This window comes from Pholis gunnellus, assembly GCF_910591455.1.
Source record: "Pholis gunnellus genome assembly, chromosome: 16".
Classification (NCBI taxonomy): domain Eukaryota; kingdom Metazoa; phylum Chordata; class Actinopteri; order Perciformes; family Pholidae; genus Pholis; species Pholis gunnellus.
This window is the reverse complement of record NC_136543.1, coordinates 841,290-861,529: the sequence shown is the minus strand read 5'-3', so window position 1 is coordinate 861,529 and position 20,240 is coordinate 841,290. Positions and strand designations below refer to the sequence as shown.

Below are 20,240 nucleotides of genomic sequence, written 5' to 3'. Positions count from 1 at the left end.
CGTGTTGTCTGACACTCCACCACGTATCAGACAACGTGCTTTCTGACACTCCACCATGTAACAGACAACGTGCTTTCTGACACTCCACCACGTAACAGACAATGTACTCTCTGAAACTCCACCACATAACAGACAACATACTGTCTGACACTCCACCACGTAACAGACAACATACTGTCTGACACTCCACCACGTAACAGACAACGTGCTGTCTGACACTCCACCACGTAACAGACAACATACTGTCTGACACTCCACCACGTAACAGACAACGTGCTTTCTGACACTCCACCACGTAACAGACAACGTGCCGTCTGACACTCCACCACGTAACAGACAACGTGCTGTCTGACACTCCACCACGTAACAGACAACTTGCTGTCTGACACTCCACCACGTAACAGACAACGTGCTGTCTGACACTCCACCACGTAACAGACAACTTGCTGTCTGACACTCCACCACGTAACAGACAACGTGCTTTCTGAAACTCCACCACGTAACAGACAACGTGTTGTCTGACACTCCACCACGTATCAGACAACGTGCTTTCTGACACTCCACCATGTAACAGACAACGTGCTTTCTGACACTCCACCACGTAACAGACAATGTACTCTCTGAAACTCCACCACATAACAGACAACATACTGTCTGACACTCCACCATGTAACAGACAACGTGCTTTCTGACACTCCACCACGTAACAGACAACATACTGTCTGACACTCCACCACGTAACAGACAACGTGTTGTCTGACACTCCACCACGTATCAGACAACGTGCTTTCTGACACTCCACCACGTAACAGACAATGTACTCTCTGAAACTCCACCACATAACAGACAACATACTGTCTGACACTCCACCATGTAACAGACAACGTGCTTTCTGACACTCCACCACGTAACAGACAACGTGCTTTCTGACACCCCATCATGTAACAGACAACATACTGTCTGACACTCCACCACGTAACAGACAACGTGCTTTCTGACACTCCACCACGTAACAGACAACGTGCTTTCTGACACTCCATCATGTAACAGACAACATACTGTCTGACACTCCACCACGTAACAGACAATGTACTCTCTGAAACTCCACCACATAACAGACAACATGCTGTCTGAAACTCCACCATGTAACAGACAACGTGTTGTCTGACACTCCACCACGTAACAGACAACGTGCTTTCTGAAACTCCCACCACGTAACAGACAACGTGCTGTCTGACACTCCACCACGTAACAGACAACGTGCTTTCTGAAACTCCCACCACGTAACAGACAACGTGCTGTCTGACACTCCACCACGTAACAGACAACGTACTGTCTGACACTCCACCACGTAACAGACAACGTGCTTTCTGACACTCCACCACGTAACAGACAACATACTGTCTGACACTCCACCACGTAACAGACAATGTACTCTCTGAAACTCCACCACATAACAGACAACATGCTGTCTGACACTCCACCACGTAACACACAATTTGCTTTCTGACACTCCACCACGTAACACACAATTTGCTTTCTGACACTCCACCACGTAACAGACAACGTGCTGTCTGACACTCCACCACGTAACAGACAACATACTGTCTGACACTCCACCACGTAACAGACAACGTGCTTTCTGACACTCCACCACGTAACAGAAAAAGTGCCGTCTGACACTCCACCACGTAACAGACAACGTGCTGTCTGACACTCCACCACGTAACAGACAACGTGCTTTCTGACACTCCACCACGTAACAGACAACGTGCTGTCTGACACTCCACCACGTAACAGACAACTTGCTGTCTGACACTCCACCACGTAACAGACAACGTGCTGTCTGACACTCCACCACGTAACAGACAACTTGCTGTCTGACACTCCACCACGTAACAGACAACGTGCCGTCTGACACTCCACCACGTAACAGACAACGTGCCGTCTGACACTCCACCACGTAACAGACAACTTGCTGTCTGACACTCCACCACGTAACAGACAACGTGCTGTCTGACACTCCACCACGTAACAGACAACGTGCTGTCTGACACTCCACCACGTAACAGACAACGTGCTGTCTGACACTCCACCACGTAACAGACAACGTGCTTTCTGAAACTCCACCACGTAACAGACAACGTGTTGTCTGACACTCCACCACGTATCAGACAACGTGCTTTCTGACACTCCACCATGTAACAGACAACGTGCTTTCTGACACTCCACCACGTAACAGACAATGTACTCTCTGAAACTCCACCACATAACAGACAACATACTGTCTGACACTCCACCATGTAACAGACAACGTGCTTTCTGACACTCCACCACGTAACAGACAACATACTGTCTGACACTCCACCACGTAACAGACAACATACTGTCTGACACTCCACCATGTAACAGACAACGTGCTTTCTGACACTCCACCACGTAACAGACAACGTGCTTTCTGACACCCCATCATGTAACAGACAACATACTGTCTGACACTCCACCATGTAACAGACAACGTGCTTTCTGACACTCCCACCACGTAACAGACAACGTGTTGTCTGACACTCCCATCATGTAACAGACAACGTGCTTTCTGACACTCCACCACGTAACAGACAACGTGCTTTCTGACACTCCACCACGTAACAGACAACATACTGTCTGACACTCCACCACGTAACAGACAACGTGCTTTCTGACACTCCACCACGTAACAGACAACGTGCTTTCTGACACTCCACCACGTAACAGACAATGTACTCTCTGAAACTCCACCACGTAACAGACAACGTGCTGTCTGACACTCCACCACGTAACAGACAACGTGTTGTCTGACACTCCACCACGTAACAGACAACATACTGTCTGACACTCCACCACGTAACAGACAACGTGCTTTCTGACACTCCACCACGTAACAGACAACGTGCTGTCTGACACTCCACCACGTAACAGACAACTTGCTGTCTGACACTCCACCACGTAACAGACAACGTGCTGTCTGACACTCCACCACGTAACAGACAACATACTGTCTGACACTCCACCACGTAACAGACAACGTGCTTTCTGACACTCCACCACGTAACAGACAACGTGCTGTCTGACACTCCACCACGTAACAGACAACTTGCTGTCTGACACTCCACCACGTAACAGACAACGTGCTGTCTGACACTCCACCACGTAACAGACAACATACTGTCTGACACTCCACCACGTAACAGACAACGTGCTGTCTGACACTCCACCACGTAACAGACAACGTGCTGTCTGACACTCCACCACGTAACAGACAACTTGCTGTCTGACACTCCACCACGTAACAGACAACGTGCTGTCTGACACTCCACCACGTAACAGACAACTTGCTGTCTGACACTCCACCACGTAACAGACAACGTGCTTTCTGAAACTCCACCACGTAACAGACAACGTGTTGTCTGACACTCCACCACGTATCAGACAACGTGCTTTCTGACACTCCACCACGTAACAGACAACGTGCTTTCTGACACTCCACCACGTAACAGACAATGTACTCTCTGAAACTCCACCACGTAACAGACAACATACTGTCTGACACTCCACCACGTAACAGACAACGTGCTGTCTGACACTCCACCACGTAACAGACAACATACTGTCTGACACTCCACCACGTAACAGACAACGTGCTTTCTGACACTCCACCACGTAACAGACAACGTGCCGTCTGACACTCCACCACGTAACAGACAACGTGCTGTCTGACACTCCACCACGTAACAGACAACTTGCTGTCTGACACTCCACCACGTAACAGACAACGTGCTGTCTGACACTCCACCACGTAACAGACAACTTGCTGTCTGACACTCCACCACGTAACAGACAACGTGCTTTCTGAAACTCCACCACGTAACAGACAACGTGTTGTCTGACACTCCACCACGTATCAGACAACGTGCTTTCTGACACTCCACCATGTAACAGACAACGTGCTTTCTGACACTCCACCACGTAACAGACAATGTACTCTCTGAAACTCCACCACATAACAGACAACATACTGTCTGACACTCCACCATGTAACAGACAACGTGCTTTCTGACACTCCACCACGTAACAGACAACATACTGTCTGACACTCCACCACGTAACAGACAACGTGTTGTCTGACACTCCACCACGTATCAGACAACGTGCTTTCTGACACTCCACCACGTAACAGACAATGTACTCTCTGAAACTCCACCACATAACAGACAACATACTGTCTGACACTCCACCATGTAACAGACAACGTGCTTTCTGACACTCCACCACGTAACAGACAACGTGCTTTCTGACACCCCATCATGTAACAGACAACATACTGTCTGACACTCCACCACGTAACAGACAACGTGCTTTCTGACACTCCACCACGTAACAGACAACGTGCTTTCTGACACTCCATCATGTAACAGACAACATACTGTCTGACACTCCACCACGTAACAGACAATGTACTCTCTGAAACTCCACCACATAACAGACAACATGCTGTCTGAAACTCCACCATGTAACAGACAACGTGTTGTCTGACACTCCACCACGTAACAGACAACGTGCTTTCTGAAACTCCCACCACGTAACAGACAACGTGCTGTCTGACACTCCACCACGTAACAGACAACGTGCTTTCTGAAACTCCCACCACGTAACAGACAACGTGCTGTCTGACACTCCACCACGTAACAGACAACGTACTGTCTGACACTCCACCACGTAACAGACAACGTGCTTTCTGACACTCCACCACGTAACAGACAACATACTGTCTGACACTCCACCACGTAACAGACAATGTACTCTCTGAAACTCCACCACATAACAGACAACATGCTGTCTGACACTCCACCACGTAACACACAATTTGCTTTCTGACACTCCACCACGTAACAGACAACGTGCTTTCTGAAACTCCACCACATAACAGACAACATGCTGTCTGACACTCCACCACGTAACAGACAACGTGCTGTCTGACACTCCACCACGTAACAGACAACTTGCTGTCTGACACTCCACCACGTAACAGACAACGTGCTTTCTGAAACTCCACCACGTAACAGACAACGTGTTGTCTGACACTCCACCACGTATCAGACAACGTGCTTTCTGACACTCCACCACGTAACAGACAATGTACTCTCTGAAACTCCACCACATAACAGACAACATACTGTCTGACACTCCACCATGTAACAGACAACGTGCTTTCTGACACTCCACCACGTAACAGACAACATACTGTCTGACACTCCACCATGTAACAGACAACGTGCTTTCTGACACTCCACCACGTAACAGACAACATACTGTCTGACACTCCACCACGTAACAGACAACATACTGTCTGACACTCCACCACGTAACAGACAACATACTGTCTGACACTCCACCATGTAACAGACAACGTGCTTTCTGACACTCCACCACGTAACAGACAACATACTGTCTGACACTCCACCACGTAACAGACAACATACTGTCTGACACTCCACCACGTAACAGACAACATACTGTCTGACACTCCACCACGTAACAGACAACGTGCTTTCTGACACTCCCATCATGTAACAGACAACGTGCTTTCTGACACTCCCATCATGTAACAGACAACGTGCTTTCTGACACTCCCACCACGTAACAGACAACGTGTTGTCTGACACTCCCATCATGTAACAGACAACGTGCTTTCTGACACTCCACCACGTAACAGACAACGTGCTTTCTGACACTCCACCACGTAACAGACAACATACTGTCTGACACTCCACCACGTAACAGACAACGTGCTTTCTGACACTCCACCACGTAACAGACAACGTGCTTTCTGACACTCCACCACGTAACAGACAATGTACTCTCTGAAACTCCACCACGTAACAGACAACGTGCTGTCTGACACTCCACCACGTAACAGACAACGTGTTGTCTGACACTCCACCACGTAACAGACAACATACTGTCTGACACTCCACCACGTAACAGACAACGTGCTTTCTGACACTCCACCACGTAATAGACAACGTGCTGTCTGACACTCCACCACGTAACAGACAACTTGCTGTCTGACACTCCACCACGTAACAGACAACGTGCTGTCTGACACTCCACCACGTAACAGACAACTTGCTGTCTGACACTCCACCACGTAACAGACAACGTGCTGTCTGACACTCCACCACGTAACAGACAACTTGCTGTCTGACACTCCACCACGTAACAGACAACGTGCTTTCTGAAACTCCACCACGTAACAGACAACGTGTTGTCTGACACTCCACCACGTATCAGACAACGTGCTTTCTGACACTCCACCATGTAACAGACAACGTGCTTTCTGACACTCCACCACGTAACAGACAATGTACTCTCTGAAACTCCACCACATAACAGACAACATACTGTCTGACACTCCACCATGTAACAGACAACGTGCTTTCTGACACTCCACCACGTAACAGACAACATACTGTCTGACACTCCACCACGTAACAGACAACGTGTTGTCTGACACTCCACCACGTATCAGACAACGTGCTTTCTGACACTCCACCACGTAGCAGACAATGTACTCTCTGAAACTCCACCACATAACAGACAACATACTGTCTGACACTCCACCATGTAACAGACAACGTGCTTTCTGACACTCCACCACGTAACAGACAACATACTGTCTGACACTCCACCATGTAACAGACAACGTGCTTTCTGACACTCCACCACGTAACAGACAACATACTGTCTGACACTCCACCACGTAACAGACAACATACTGTCTGACACTCCACCACGTAACAGACAACATACTGTCTGACACTCCACCACGTAACAGACAACGTGCTTTCTGACACTCCCATCATGTAACAGACAACGTGCTTTCTGACACTCCCATCATGTAACAGACAACGTGCTTTCTGACACTCCCACCACGTAACAGACAACGTGTTGTCTGACACTCCCATCATGTAACAGACAACGTGCTTTCTGACACTCCACCACGTAACAGACAACGTGCTTTCTGACACTCCACCACGTAACAGACAACATACTGTCTGACACTCCACCACGTAACAGACAACGTGCTTTCTGACACTCCACCACGTAACAGACAACGTGCTTTCTGACACTCCACCACGTAACAGACAATGTACTCTCTGAAACTCCACCACGTAACAGACAACGTGCTTTCTGACACTCCACCACGTAACAGACAATGTACTCTCTGAAACTCCACCACGTAACAGACAACGTGCTGTCTGACACTCCACCACGTAACAGACAACGTGCTTTCTGACACCCCATCATGTAACAGACAACATACTGTCTGACACTCCACCACGTAACAGACAACGTGCTTTCTGACACTCCACCACGTAACAGACAACGTGCTTTCTGACACTCCACCACGTAATAGACAACGTGCTGTCTGACACTCCACCACGTAACAGACAACTTGCTGTCTGACACTCCACCACGTAACAGACAACGTGCTGTCTGACACTCCACCACGTAACAGACAACTTGCTGTCTGACACTCCACCACGTAACAGACAACGTGCTGTCTGACACTCCACCACGTAACAGACAACGTGCTGTCTGACACTCCACCACGTAACAGACAACTTGCTGTCTGACACTCCACCACGTAACAGACAACGTGCTTTCTGAAACTCCACCACGTAACAGACAACGTGTTGTCTGACACTCCACCACGTATCAGACAACGTGCTTTCTGACACTCCACCATGTAACAGACAACGTGCTTTCTGACACTCCACCACGTAACAGACAATGTACTCTCTGAAACTCCACCACATAACAGACAACATACTGTCTGACACTCCACCATGTAACAGACAACGTGCTTTCTGACACTCCACCACGTAACAGACAACATACTGTCTGACACTCCACCACGTAACAGACAACGTGTTGTCTGACACTCCACCACGTATCAGACAACGTGCTTTCTGACACTCCACCACGTAACAGACAACATACTGTCTGACACTCCACCATGTAACAGACAACGTGCTTTCTGACACTCCACCACGTAACAGACAACATACTGTCTGACACTCCACCATGTAACAGACAACGTGCTTTCTGACACTCCACCACGTAACAGACAACATACTGTCTGACACTCCACCACGTAACAGACAACATACTGTCTGACACTCCACCACGTAACAGACAACATACTGTCTGACACTCCACCACGTAACAGACAACGTGCTTTCTGACACTCCCATCATGTAACAGACAACGTGCTTTCTGACACTCCCATCATGTAACAGACAACGTGCTTTCTGACACTCCCACCACGTAACAGACAACGTGTTGTCTGACACTCCCATCATGTAACAGACAACGTGCTTTCTGACACTCCACCACGTAACAGACAACGTGCTTTCTGACACTCCACCACGTAACAGACAACATACTGTCTGACACTCCACCACGTAACAGACAACGTGCTTTCTGACACTCCACCACGTAACAGACAACGTGCTTTCTGACACTCCACCACGTAACAGACAATGTACTCTCTGAAACTCCACCACGTAACAGACAACGTGCTTTCTGACACTCCACCACGTAACAGACAATGTACTCTCTGAAACTCCACCACGTAACAGACAACGTGCTGTCTGACACTCCACCACGTAACAGACAACGTGCTTTCTGACACCCCATCATGTAACAGACAACATACTGTCTGACACTCCACCACGTAACAGACAACGTGCTTTCTGACACTCCACCACGTAACAGACAACGTGCTTTCTGACACTCCATCATGTAACAGACAACATACTGTCTGACACTCCACCACGTAACAGACAATGTACTCTCTGAAACTCCACCACATAACAGACAACATGCTGTCTGACACTCCACCATGTAACAGACAACGTGTTGTCTGACACTCCACCACGTAACAGACAACATGCTGTCTGACACTCCACCATGTAACAGACAACGTGTTGTCTGACACTCCACCACGTAACAGACAACGTGCTTTCTGACACTCCACCACGTAACAGACAACGTGCTGTCTGACACTCCACCACGTAACAGACAACGTGCTTTCTGAAACTCCACCACGTAACAGACAACGTGCTTTCTGAAACTCCCACCACGTAACAGACAACGTGCTGTCTGACACTCCACCACGTAACAGACAACGTGCTGTCTGACACTCCACCACGTAACAGACAACGTACTGTCTGACACTCCACCACGTAACAGACAACGTGCTTTCTGACACTCCACCACGTAACAGACAACATACTGTCTGACACTCCACCACGTAACAGACAATGTACTCTCTGAAACTCCACCACATAACAGACAACATGCTGTCTGACACTCCACCACGTAACACACAATTTGCTTTCTGACACTCCACCACGTAACAGACAACGTGCTTTCTGACACTCCACCACGTAACAGACAATGTACTCTCTGAAACTCCACCACATAACAGACAACATGCTGTCTGACACTCCACCACGTAACAGACAACGTGCTTTCTGACACTCCACCACGTAACAGACAACGTGCTTTCTGAAACTCCATCACGTAACACACAATTTGCTGTCTGACACTCCACCACGTAACAGACAACGTGCTTTCTGAAACTCCATCACGTAACACACAATTTGCTGTCTGACACTCCACCACGTAACAGACAACATACTGTCTGACACTCCACCACGTAACAGACAACATACTGTCTGACACTCCACCACGTAACAGACAACATACTGTCTGACACTCCACCACGTAACAGACAACATCCTGTCTGACACTCCACCACGTAACAGACAACATACTGTCTGACACTCCACCACGTAACAGACAACATACTGTCTGACACTCCACCACGTAACAGACAACATACTGTCTGACACTCCACCACGTAACAGACAACGTGCTTTCTGACACTCCACCACGTAACAGACAACATACTGTCTGACACTCCACCACGTAACAGACAACATACTGTCTGACACTCCACCACGTAACAGACAACATACTGTCTGACACTCCACCACGTAACAGACAACATACTGTCTGACACTCCACCACGTAACAGACAACATACTGTCTGACACTCCCATCATGTAACAGACAACATACTGTCTGACACTCCACCACGTAACAGACAACGTGCTTTCTGACACTCCATCACGGAAGAAAAACATTCTACACGCTATGCTAAACTAGCTTAGCAGGAAAACCAACAGCAGCACACATGCTACAAACTCTCCCCACAGTGTTTAGGTAGCTATTCCTTACCGATTCAAACCGGGTTAAAGCAATCGCCACTGCGATTGTTATATGGGTCATTGACAAATAAGGCTTCTAAAAAGGTAATTTTTCCAATTATCTTCAAAATGGATGTCATGCATGTTTTTGTGTCCGGAACAATGTGGTGAAACAAGTTTAAGTTGTGAACCAACTTTTCATGTGTTTTAATAGTTTTTTAAAGTATTTTTTAACTTCACAGGCTAAAAAATGTCAGGTGGCGCGACCACATATTTATATAAAAATATATATTTTCCTAATATTTATTCAAACTGAAATTTTTGACAAGTATCCCTCAGAGTGTCTACTGTGTCTAACACATAGTATTTTGTGGTTGAGTTATATATATATATACAATAATGTATCATATTTGCGTTCTCTTGGCCAGGTATTTAGTATATTTAACATTTGATTCTACATTTAAACATTTAAACATAATAATACAAATACACAAATGAATACAATTAGTACAATAGTTCTTCACATCATATTAAGCAACACAAATTTCACTTTAACCTATTATTTATTGCTTTCAATTAATATTTTAGCTGGTCGCACCACCATGACATTTAAGTAAAAGTAAAAGTAGTAAATATTTCATAGTAATCATGTTTAGCACATAACTGGAATAGACAAAATCACAGTCGCTTCCGCCTCTGCTGTTGCAGCTTCTACCTCATTGTAGCAGCGTTCTGCACACACTCCACACACACACTCCACACACACACTCCACACAGGACCTGCTGTCTGCTCCCTGTGTCGTGCTGATTTTGCTTTACTTGACAGTGGCGTCCTTAATAGTTAAACAATATTCATTGAAATGAAAATAGTTTGAAAGTGTATAATATCGTTAACTTAACACTGTTAAACTTTTGAATTTTTTTAATATAATGTTAGAGCTTTAAATATAATATAAAGTGACAGTTTTTGCAGTTGCATCACCTGATTGACTGGTTGCTCCACCTGACATTTGCAACTTATTTCAAATTAAACAGGCATCTACTAGGACACTAGCATTAGCTTTTGTTCTTGCTAACAACTTCATACATATACATTTTAAATAGAATAAAGACATTTATGATAAAATAACATTGTTCTAGTTTTACATTGGTTGTACCACCCGACATGGAAAGTGAACCACTCTACCTATAAGTTGAAAGTAGCTGTTTTTATCAATATTCAAAAGAGATATAAAAACATTTTCACTCAGCTATAAAGGTCAGTTGAGGTCCTCTTGATGATGCAATATCCTGTTTACTGTTTTGCACTTTAATTTCATAATAAAAGTCCTATCTTTACAGTTGTGCCACCCTGACATTAGAGAACATTCAAATTGTTGGACAAAAGTTTTTAAATTATTGCAACAGCTTAAAACTATTGGTATTTGTAAATATTGGTTTATTTGAATCGTTATAACAATAAAAGCATGCCATAGTATTTCATTTTGAATTTATTATCATTTAAATACCTTTTTTAATAGTTTTCTTAGTCTGTTCATCTGCTAGGACATTTTTAGGGTTTGAGATGCCAAAACATAAAATAATATATATTATTTGATTGTACTGAAAATGTATCAACACTGGATAGGTTTTATAGAATGAAATGATATATGTCATCAATTGATACAATTATTTTAAAAGGAAATAGTGGACTCGGACACAAAAAAATGCACGTCATGTCATTGACCCTTATGTAAAGCCGCGGATATCAGACTACACTCTGTAGTTAAAAAGTCAGGCTGTACTAACATGCTTAATGCTACTGAGCCCTGTGACACTACTCATTCACAAGCCCATTTCACCAGACCATAATTCCCGCTTTGTTAAAGAAAACAGAGAATCGAATGTCCGAAGTACCCGCTGTTGCTCTGACAACAGACGGCTGAACGTCACAGGCTGCACACAAAGCTACCTGACTGGAGATGAAGAGCCATGTTCCCCCTTGAGAGTCTCACAATGCATGAATTAGTCAAGCGGCTAGTGGACTTAGTTTGTTCGCTACTTTTTCTTACTCATAGCTCCTCAGCTCTTACTTGTTTTCAGTCACTACATCTACCGACAGAACACCACCATGGTTGAATAGCAGCATGCATGCACTTTTGATATACTGAACATGGTTAAAAGAAGGCAGCTAAAATTGGTAGCAACAGCAAAAAGTTAGCGGATTGCTGAGTGCCATCTCTCAGGCCCGTGCACACAGAGTGAAACACAGAGATCAGAGGAGAGAGAAAAGAGGAGACAAACAAGCGTGACAGACAGTAAAAGCAAAACTCACCCTGAGCTGAAATGACACTAGTCCTGATTATGTTCCGTTACTGCCACGATGCAGAATATTTCATGTCCACATTGCGATTGTTGTAGAATATTTCTATGTTAATCGGGAGAAGAGAGTGTTATTCGCAAATCAAAATAATAGTCTTCAAATCATTCAAAGTTGTCTTTGTTCCATTTAATTCTCTTGCAAGAGGGAAATACTCAACACAGCTCTTCAAGCAGAGTCCGTGTTGGAAGCATTCTTCAACATGAGTTCAAATCTTCACACTCTTTATCCTAAAACAAAACACAGTTCCCGCCTCGAGATAAATCAAAGACGTCTTTTTACACTTCTCGTTCTTTCATGATCTCATGCCAGATACATTCACGTGAGAACCTAAACATTCCCAAATTAGGAAGAAACCACAGTGTGAATCCTTTCTCACCTTCCTGGGTCTGAATGTATAGCCCGCTAAAGTAAACACTCAGTACCTGTTTTAGCAGGAAAACATGTTTAGACAAAGCTATCTGTTTCTAACTCCGTTTAGACAAAGCTATCTGTTTCTAACTCCGTTTAGACAAAGCTATCTGTTTCTAACTCCGTTTAGACAAAGCTATCTGTTTCTAACTCCGTTTAGACAAAGCTGTCTGTTTCTAACTCCGTTTAGACAAAGCTATCTGTTTCTAACTCCGTTTAGACAAAACTATCTGTTGCTAACTCCGTTTAGACAAAGCTATCTGTTTCTAACTCCGTTTAGACAAAGCTATCTGTTTCTAACTCCGTTTAGACAAAGCTGTCTGTTTCTAACTCCGTTTAGACAAAACTATCTGTTGCTAACTCCGTTTAGACAAAGCTATCTGTTTCTAACTCCGTTTAGACAAAGCTATCTGTTGCTAACTCCGTTTAGACAAAGCTATCTGTTTCTAACTCCGCTTAGACAAAGCTATCTGTTTCTAACTCCGTTTAGACAAAGCTATCTGTTTCTAACTCCGTTTAGACAAAGCTATCTGTTTCTAACTCCGCTTAGACAAAGCTATCTGTTTCTAACTCCGTTTAGACAAAGCTATCTGTTGCTAACTCCGTTTAGACAAAGCTATCTGTTTCTAACTCCGTTTAGACAAAGCTATCTGTTTCTAACTCCGTTTAGATAAAGCTATCTGTTTCTAACTCCGTTTAGACAAAGCTATCTGTTTCTAACTCCGCTTAGACAAAGCTATCTGTTTCTAACTCCGTTTAGACAAAGCTATCTGTTGCTAACTCCGCTTAGACAAAACTATCTGTTTCTAACTCCGTTTAGACAAAGCTATCTGTTTCTAACTCCGTTTAGACAAAGCTATCTGTTTCTAACTCCGTTTAGACAAAGCTATCTGTTTCTAACTCCGCTTAGACAAAGCTATCTGTTTCTAACTCCGTTTAGACAAAGCTATCTGTTGCTAACTCCGTTTAGACAAAGCTATCTGTTGCTAACTCCGTTTAGACAAAGCTATCTGTTTCTAACTCCGTTTAGACAAAGCTATCTGTTTCTAACTCCGTTTAGACAAAGCTATCTGTTTCTAACTCCGTTTAGACAAAGCTATCTGTTTCTAACTCCGTTTAGACAAAGCTATCTGTTTCTAACTCCGTTTAGACAAAGCTATCTGTTTCTAACTCCGTTTAGACAAAGCTATCTGTTTCTAACTCCGTTTAGACAAAGCTATCTGTTTCTAACTCCGTTTAGACAAAGCTATCTGTTTCTAACTCCGTTTAGACAAAGCTATCTGTTTCTAACTCCTTTGAGACAAAGCTATCTGTTTCTAACTCCGTTTAGACAACGCTATCTGTTTCTAACTCCGTTTAGACAAAGCTATTTGTTTCTAACTCCGTTTAGACAAAGCTATCTGTTTCTAACTCCGTTTAGACAAAGCTATCTGTTTCTAACTCCGTTTAGACAAAGCTATCTGTTTCTAACTCCGTTTAGACAAAGCTATCTGTTTCTAACTCCGTTTAGACAAAGCTATCTGTTTCTAACTCCGTTTAGACAAAGCTATCTGTTTCTAACTCCGTTTAGACAAAGCTATCTGTTTCTAACTCCGTTTAGACAAAGCTATCTGTTTCTAACTCCGTTTAGACAAAGCTATCTGTTTCTAACTCCGTTTAGACAAAACTATCTGTTTCTAACTCCGTTTAGACAAAGCTATCTGTTTCTAACTCCGTTTAGACAAAGCTATCTGTTTCTAACTCCGTTTAGACAAAGCTATCTGTTTCTAACTCCGTTTAGACAAAGCTATCTGTTTCTAACTCCGTTTAGACAAAACTATCTGTTTCTAACTCCGTTTAGACAAAGCTATCTGTTTCTAACTCCGTTTAGACAAAGCTATCTGTTTCTAACTCCGTTTAGACAAAGCTATCTGTTTCTAACTCCGTTTAGACAAAGCTATCTGTTTCTAACTCCGTTTAGACAAAGCCGTACAGTGTTTATAAACATAAAATATACTGAGAGATATTTTCCCATTACACGATGCATCTTAAAATCAAGAAATTCACACGCCTCTACTCTACATTATACATTCAAAGGAAAAGGGACACAAACAGCATTAAACTGATAATGCAAAAGATAATCTTAAAAAGTATGAATGGTAGAAATAAGAAAAGATATAGCAGACGTGTCATTAAGGAATCATGAGAATCCATGTGTGATTTTGGTCCTCAGTCAAAAACAGTTTGGTAACCCTGACCTAGGTAATCAACGTGCTGCGTTAAGAATTCATAGAACAATGGTCTCATTTTAATGTCTACAGTCAGCCCACTATCCCAAAGAAATATGCCTATATTGAATGATTCAATATTACAGTTTTGTCTGGCAATAAGGCTGTTGCACTGGCCTTATAAGCTAGCATATGCTTTCATTTTGAATTGATTGAAACAGTAGTAGCTGTGTTACGTTCTTAACCTCTTGCACGGGGGGCGAAGAGTACACACATGTAGTACATGTAGATGGCTGAGTGGTGATGGTAGTGTCTTAGTTGCGTGAGGTTCTGGTTGGCTGGATGCCTTTTGTTCTACTATTCAGTCTATCTGTGCTTTATGTCTCTGTGACAGCGCTGAGATCTGTGACTATTGGAGGCTTTCTGTATATTTTTGGGACCGATTAAAAATTGAGCCTGTTTTGCAGATTTTTTATTTTGGTGCTGGCCTCCTTCAACCCACAAGGGGAGGATCAGTGACGAACTGCACTTTGTTTGATGGTAATTGGAACTGTGCTGACCCTGGGCAGTTCTTTGATCGAGCCTTAGCTAAGGGGAAAGATAGATATGGAAATAAAGTGCTCATTCAAGCCTCTTGTCATCTTCACAAGATAAACTTTAACTGGCTTTACAAAAGTCTTCAGGTCCCCTGTTGTAGTAGTAAGTAATTGTAAGGCTTTGGAAAGGACAAGGAAGTAGTGGACGTTTGTGATCCTCTAAAGGCAGATGCTTCTCTGTCATGTGCTGCAGTATGTGCTGTATGTGAGCAGGAAGAATCTGTAGCTACATAGAGGATCCTGTTGTAGCCAATGTGCACTGCCTAAAATATAGAAATACATTTTGGGGCTAAGGGCTTACCTGGACACCACAAGAACTGTGACTGCTCAGCGACAACTGCTTTGTTGTAGTGTGTGCTGTTAAAGGTAGCATGATTCAGGTCGAAGAAAGACGACTCGGTAACGCTTTAGGTTACTGCCCGCAATTTACTGCGTAATTACTCTGGAGTTATGTACCAAAGTGAACTGTGGCTCAGAGGTACGGCGGGTAGTCTTCCAATCAGAAGATCGATCCCTGGCTCCTCCAGTACGCATGTCAAAGGGTCCTTGGGCAAGACACTGAACCCCAAATTGCTCCTGACGGCGATGCCATCGGTGTGTGAATGTGTGTGAATGGGTGAATGGTGAATGATGTAGTGTACAGCGCTTTGACTGGAAAGAAGGCTAGAAAGGTGCTATACAAATACAAGTCCATTTACCCATTTACTATATGTAGGTACTGGGGAACAAGATGTGAATTATTGTAATAAAGGAGTAACAATTTTTTACAAAGAACTTATAATGTCGTTATTATTTAACTACTGGGTAAATATTCTATTAATACAGAAAATAGCTGGGATAGAACACCTTGTTCTCATCTTCTGGAGCAAAGTGGGAAAACTTCCTTCCCCAAAAGCTATGTGGGGACTGAGCAACTGAATTGTTTAGCCTCTTGAAACTAGCCTTGACATCCATGTAATCATGGATAGCAGGCTTTGCTACACAGCACTGACATCATTTGTAGCCAACTTAGTCTTCTCCGTCGCTGGCCATGGTGCTGGAAGCGGTTGACACCAGTTGTGTTAGGATGCCACCAATAACTTGGCCCAATGGATTTGGTTGATAATTCTGTATAGTCAGTAATGCACATTTTAAAAGAGGATTTCGAGAAAATGTGAGGAAGTGACTGTTGGGTGCCGGCTGCATTGTGTGAGTAGCGGCAAGCATCTGTCTTGTGTTTGGAGCGTGTGTCTGTGTGTTAGAAGCTGAAAAATGCTCAGTGGGAGCATAAGCAGACTGGCTGAGAGGAAAGTGCTCTTTAGAAGAATGACACACATCATATTCCGTCATTGCCACTGACCCCGACTGGGTGGCCGGGTTGAAACAGGCGACGCTTCCTTAAAAGGAGGGAGCTCTTGGAAGCAAGGCATTAGAAGTCTTCCTTAGTTCGTTTAACCCCTAATCCTAACTAAGTAGTTTTATTGCCTGAACTTAACTATGTAAGCATGTAACTGACATGTGTTGCTGGCTTTCCTTGGAAAACACACAAAAAACTCTTTGTGTGATATTATGTGAACTCTATGAGGATACGTTGACAGGGTATGCAGTCTATAATCGTATGCACTGTTATTTCCCCCCTTAATTTAGTTAGTTAGATGGTAACTACAGAGCACACGTGTCCTTGGGCAAGACGCATAACCCTAAATTACTCCCGTAGTCTGTGTCTGCGGTGTATGAATGTTTTATGAATGTTCGATAGTTCTGATAGCGTTATACAAGTACAAGTCCATTTACCACTTACCAAATGTCCGATATGAGATTGGTTGAATCCATGTCTCTTCCTCAGTGGTGGGCACCCTGTTAGCGCGATTTTTGTTGAATGTGTACGTGTTAAGATGAGATGTAAACTTCTGTTCTGTTTCATTTTTGGCAGTCAAATATTTATCCATTTTGGCAACCAACCGTTTGGTTTTGGAACCATGCTTTAAATGTATTAAGCAGAATGCATCTTTCTTGTGAGCTTGTCTTGCAACTCTTAATCAACCAGTTTGAACACTAAAAATAGTAAAGCAAACACACCAATGGATTATTTGTGTCTGACAGCTCTGTCAATTTGTTGTGTCCCTCTTTCTTTCTCACTGACCTGCACCAGATATGTTTCAAACGTATTAATGCTTAGATAATACATCTGTCATCCAGTATTCATACAACTGTATTTAAATACTAACTCTGGTTTCAGTGTCTACAGGAATTGCATGCACACTCATGTCATAATCTATAACATCAGAGTGGAAACTTTTCACTCCAATATAATGGTACAAGATAAAAAAAAGTCAGAAGATTCATCTTGAACATCCATGAACATCCGTACAAAATTGCATGGCAATCCATCCAAGAGTTTAATACATTTTGCTCTGGACCACTGTGGTGGATCGACTGACTAACATTGCTATCCCTGGAGTTCAGCTGCATGTGGCTAAAAGTGTAGCATAATGCTAGCCTTATCCTTTAAATTAATTAACACATTGTTAACTTAATTGTCTACAGAACCTACAGTGTATAAATACACTGTAGGTTTTGTGGAGTTGTGAAAGGCATTACAGTGTTGTATTGGCAGGTTATATCTTGGCAATAGGGTCAATATCTGCTCTTTATGTCAGCAAGGAACCACAAGGGTAGTTTCTCCTATGATGATGATTACTGCTTTTTGAGAGTGGTGGAGAGTCTTACGGTATCTTTAGCTGCAGCAGCTTTTGCTGTAGAGCATATTGGTTGGTTGGCTGTAGGAATTATGACCAATGACTACTTGACAATTAGGAGTGGAGTTCAGTGGGTGGTGGTTTGATGCCCCTGGGCTGTGCGTCCATGTGCTACTGCACTAGGATATTAAAGTGTAATTACAGCAAACCACAGGATTGTGCTACAGCTGATGACAGGCCAGTTTCTCACATGGGTAATTTTTTGTATGAAAAGAGGCTTGCAGGGATCCCTCTGGCCTGAATTCCATTAATGAAATGTCCCATAAAGTGTATTGGTTCAAAGAGCGGAAGAACGCAGGGCATTACATTTGTATTTGAAGTAAACCAAAACTGCATATTTATTGAGGGCGAGCACAATTTGAAGATGCTTCTTTGTAGCAGCCTGGTCTCACTAAAAGGGCATCAATAAAACACTGCTTGGTCAGAGTCCTCCAGTGTCTTGATACCGAACAAAAGGCACCCTTTAGTGTCTGTATGAAACGCATCAGACTTTAAACTCCAATCAAAATTCATCTGTGTCATTATTACATGCTCAGAGCAATGGGCATTGTATTAGGAGAGGTCATCTAAGGACGGGAGGGAGTGGTGGTGGATGGGTCAAACAAACACATGACTTTTACTCAGGGGACCAGCATTCGAGTCCCATGTGAAACCAAAAGTGGAGTGATTTTTACCGACAGCATTATGTCACATGCCGTTGTGTCAGTTTGAAGTGTTTGCTGATATGATACCTGAGTTTCCATGCCATGAACAAAATTATACTTTTTCAATGATTAATTTTGAGAAATATTTTTTTCCTCTTAACCCTTTTCCATTTAAAGGCAGGGTTGGTGCTGTTGAGAAAATAGCAAGAGTATGCTAGATTTTGTTAATTATCTAACCAAAAAACCCAGCTCTGTGTTGCCAACTCTTTTCCAGTGAAGTAGCTATACTAGCTCCAAAAGTTGCTCAATCTAGCTCAGGTAGCCGGTCCAATCCTATTCGAGCACAATTAAATGATTGGACGGACTGGATCAAATGCTCTTTTTTCCAGTGCATTTCATCATTGTTTGCTCTCAGGATGAAATGAGAATTTCATCAAAAATATCAATAACATTTTGAGGAAGATTACCAACCCTGCCCTTTAACACAAAAGCCCATGTTCTCAAACGTTAAACTTGTGTTGTCTAAAATTGGCAAATGAAACTTTACCTATTTGCCTGTTTGATATACCTGCTATGCACACATTTAAAGTTGGGAACACTAGAGCCCAGAGTGACCGCCTCTCTCTTTCTCTCTCTCTCACAGGAGGAAGCTATAAGAAGATTGGATACTACGACAGCACTAAAGGCAATCTTTCCTGGTATGGGAATGACAAGTGGATAGGTGAGGGACATTCATCTTCCTCAGCGCCTTTATTTTCCTCTTTCTCACTGTCTGTTGCTCTCCTTCTCCCTTCGAATCTCCTGTTTTCTCTGACCCTGCAGCTTCGCCCTCTCTCCCTTTAATTCCTCTTTCCTTCCACCATTGTTGCACTCTCGTCTCTCTCTCTCCCTTCCACACTTTACATCCAAGGTTGGCTGCAAATGTTCATCGATAAATCAGTCAGGTTTTATTAAGCATGTGAGAAC

The 20,240-nt window shown here is 43.6% G+C and overlaps 1 protein-coding gene across 1 annotated transcript in view; it reads left to right on the top strand.

The window, feature by feature from the left end:
- gabbr1b (gamma-aminobutyric acid (GABA) B receptor, 1b) overlaps positions 1-20,240 on the top strand; it is a gene marked incomplete at its 3' end in the record, with an annotated part of 107,052 nt that overhangs the window by 34,839 nt on the left and 51,973 nt on the right. The window contains exon 9 of the mRNA XM_079176599.1: positions 19,918-19,995. Within this exon, the coding sequence (XP_079032725.1) occupies positions 19,918-19,995 (78 nt within the window). The remainder of the gene's footprint in view (positions 1-19,917; positions 19,996-20,240) is intronic.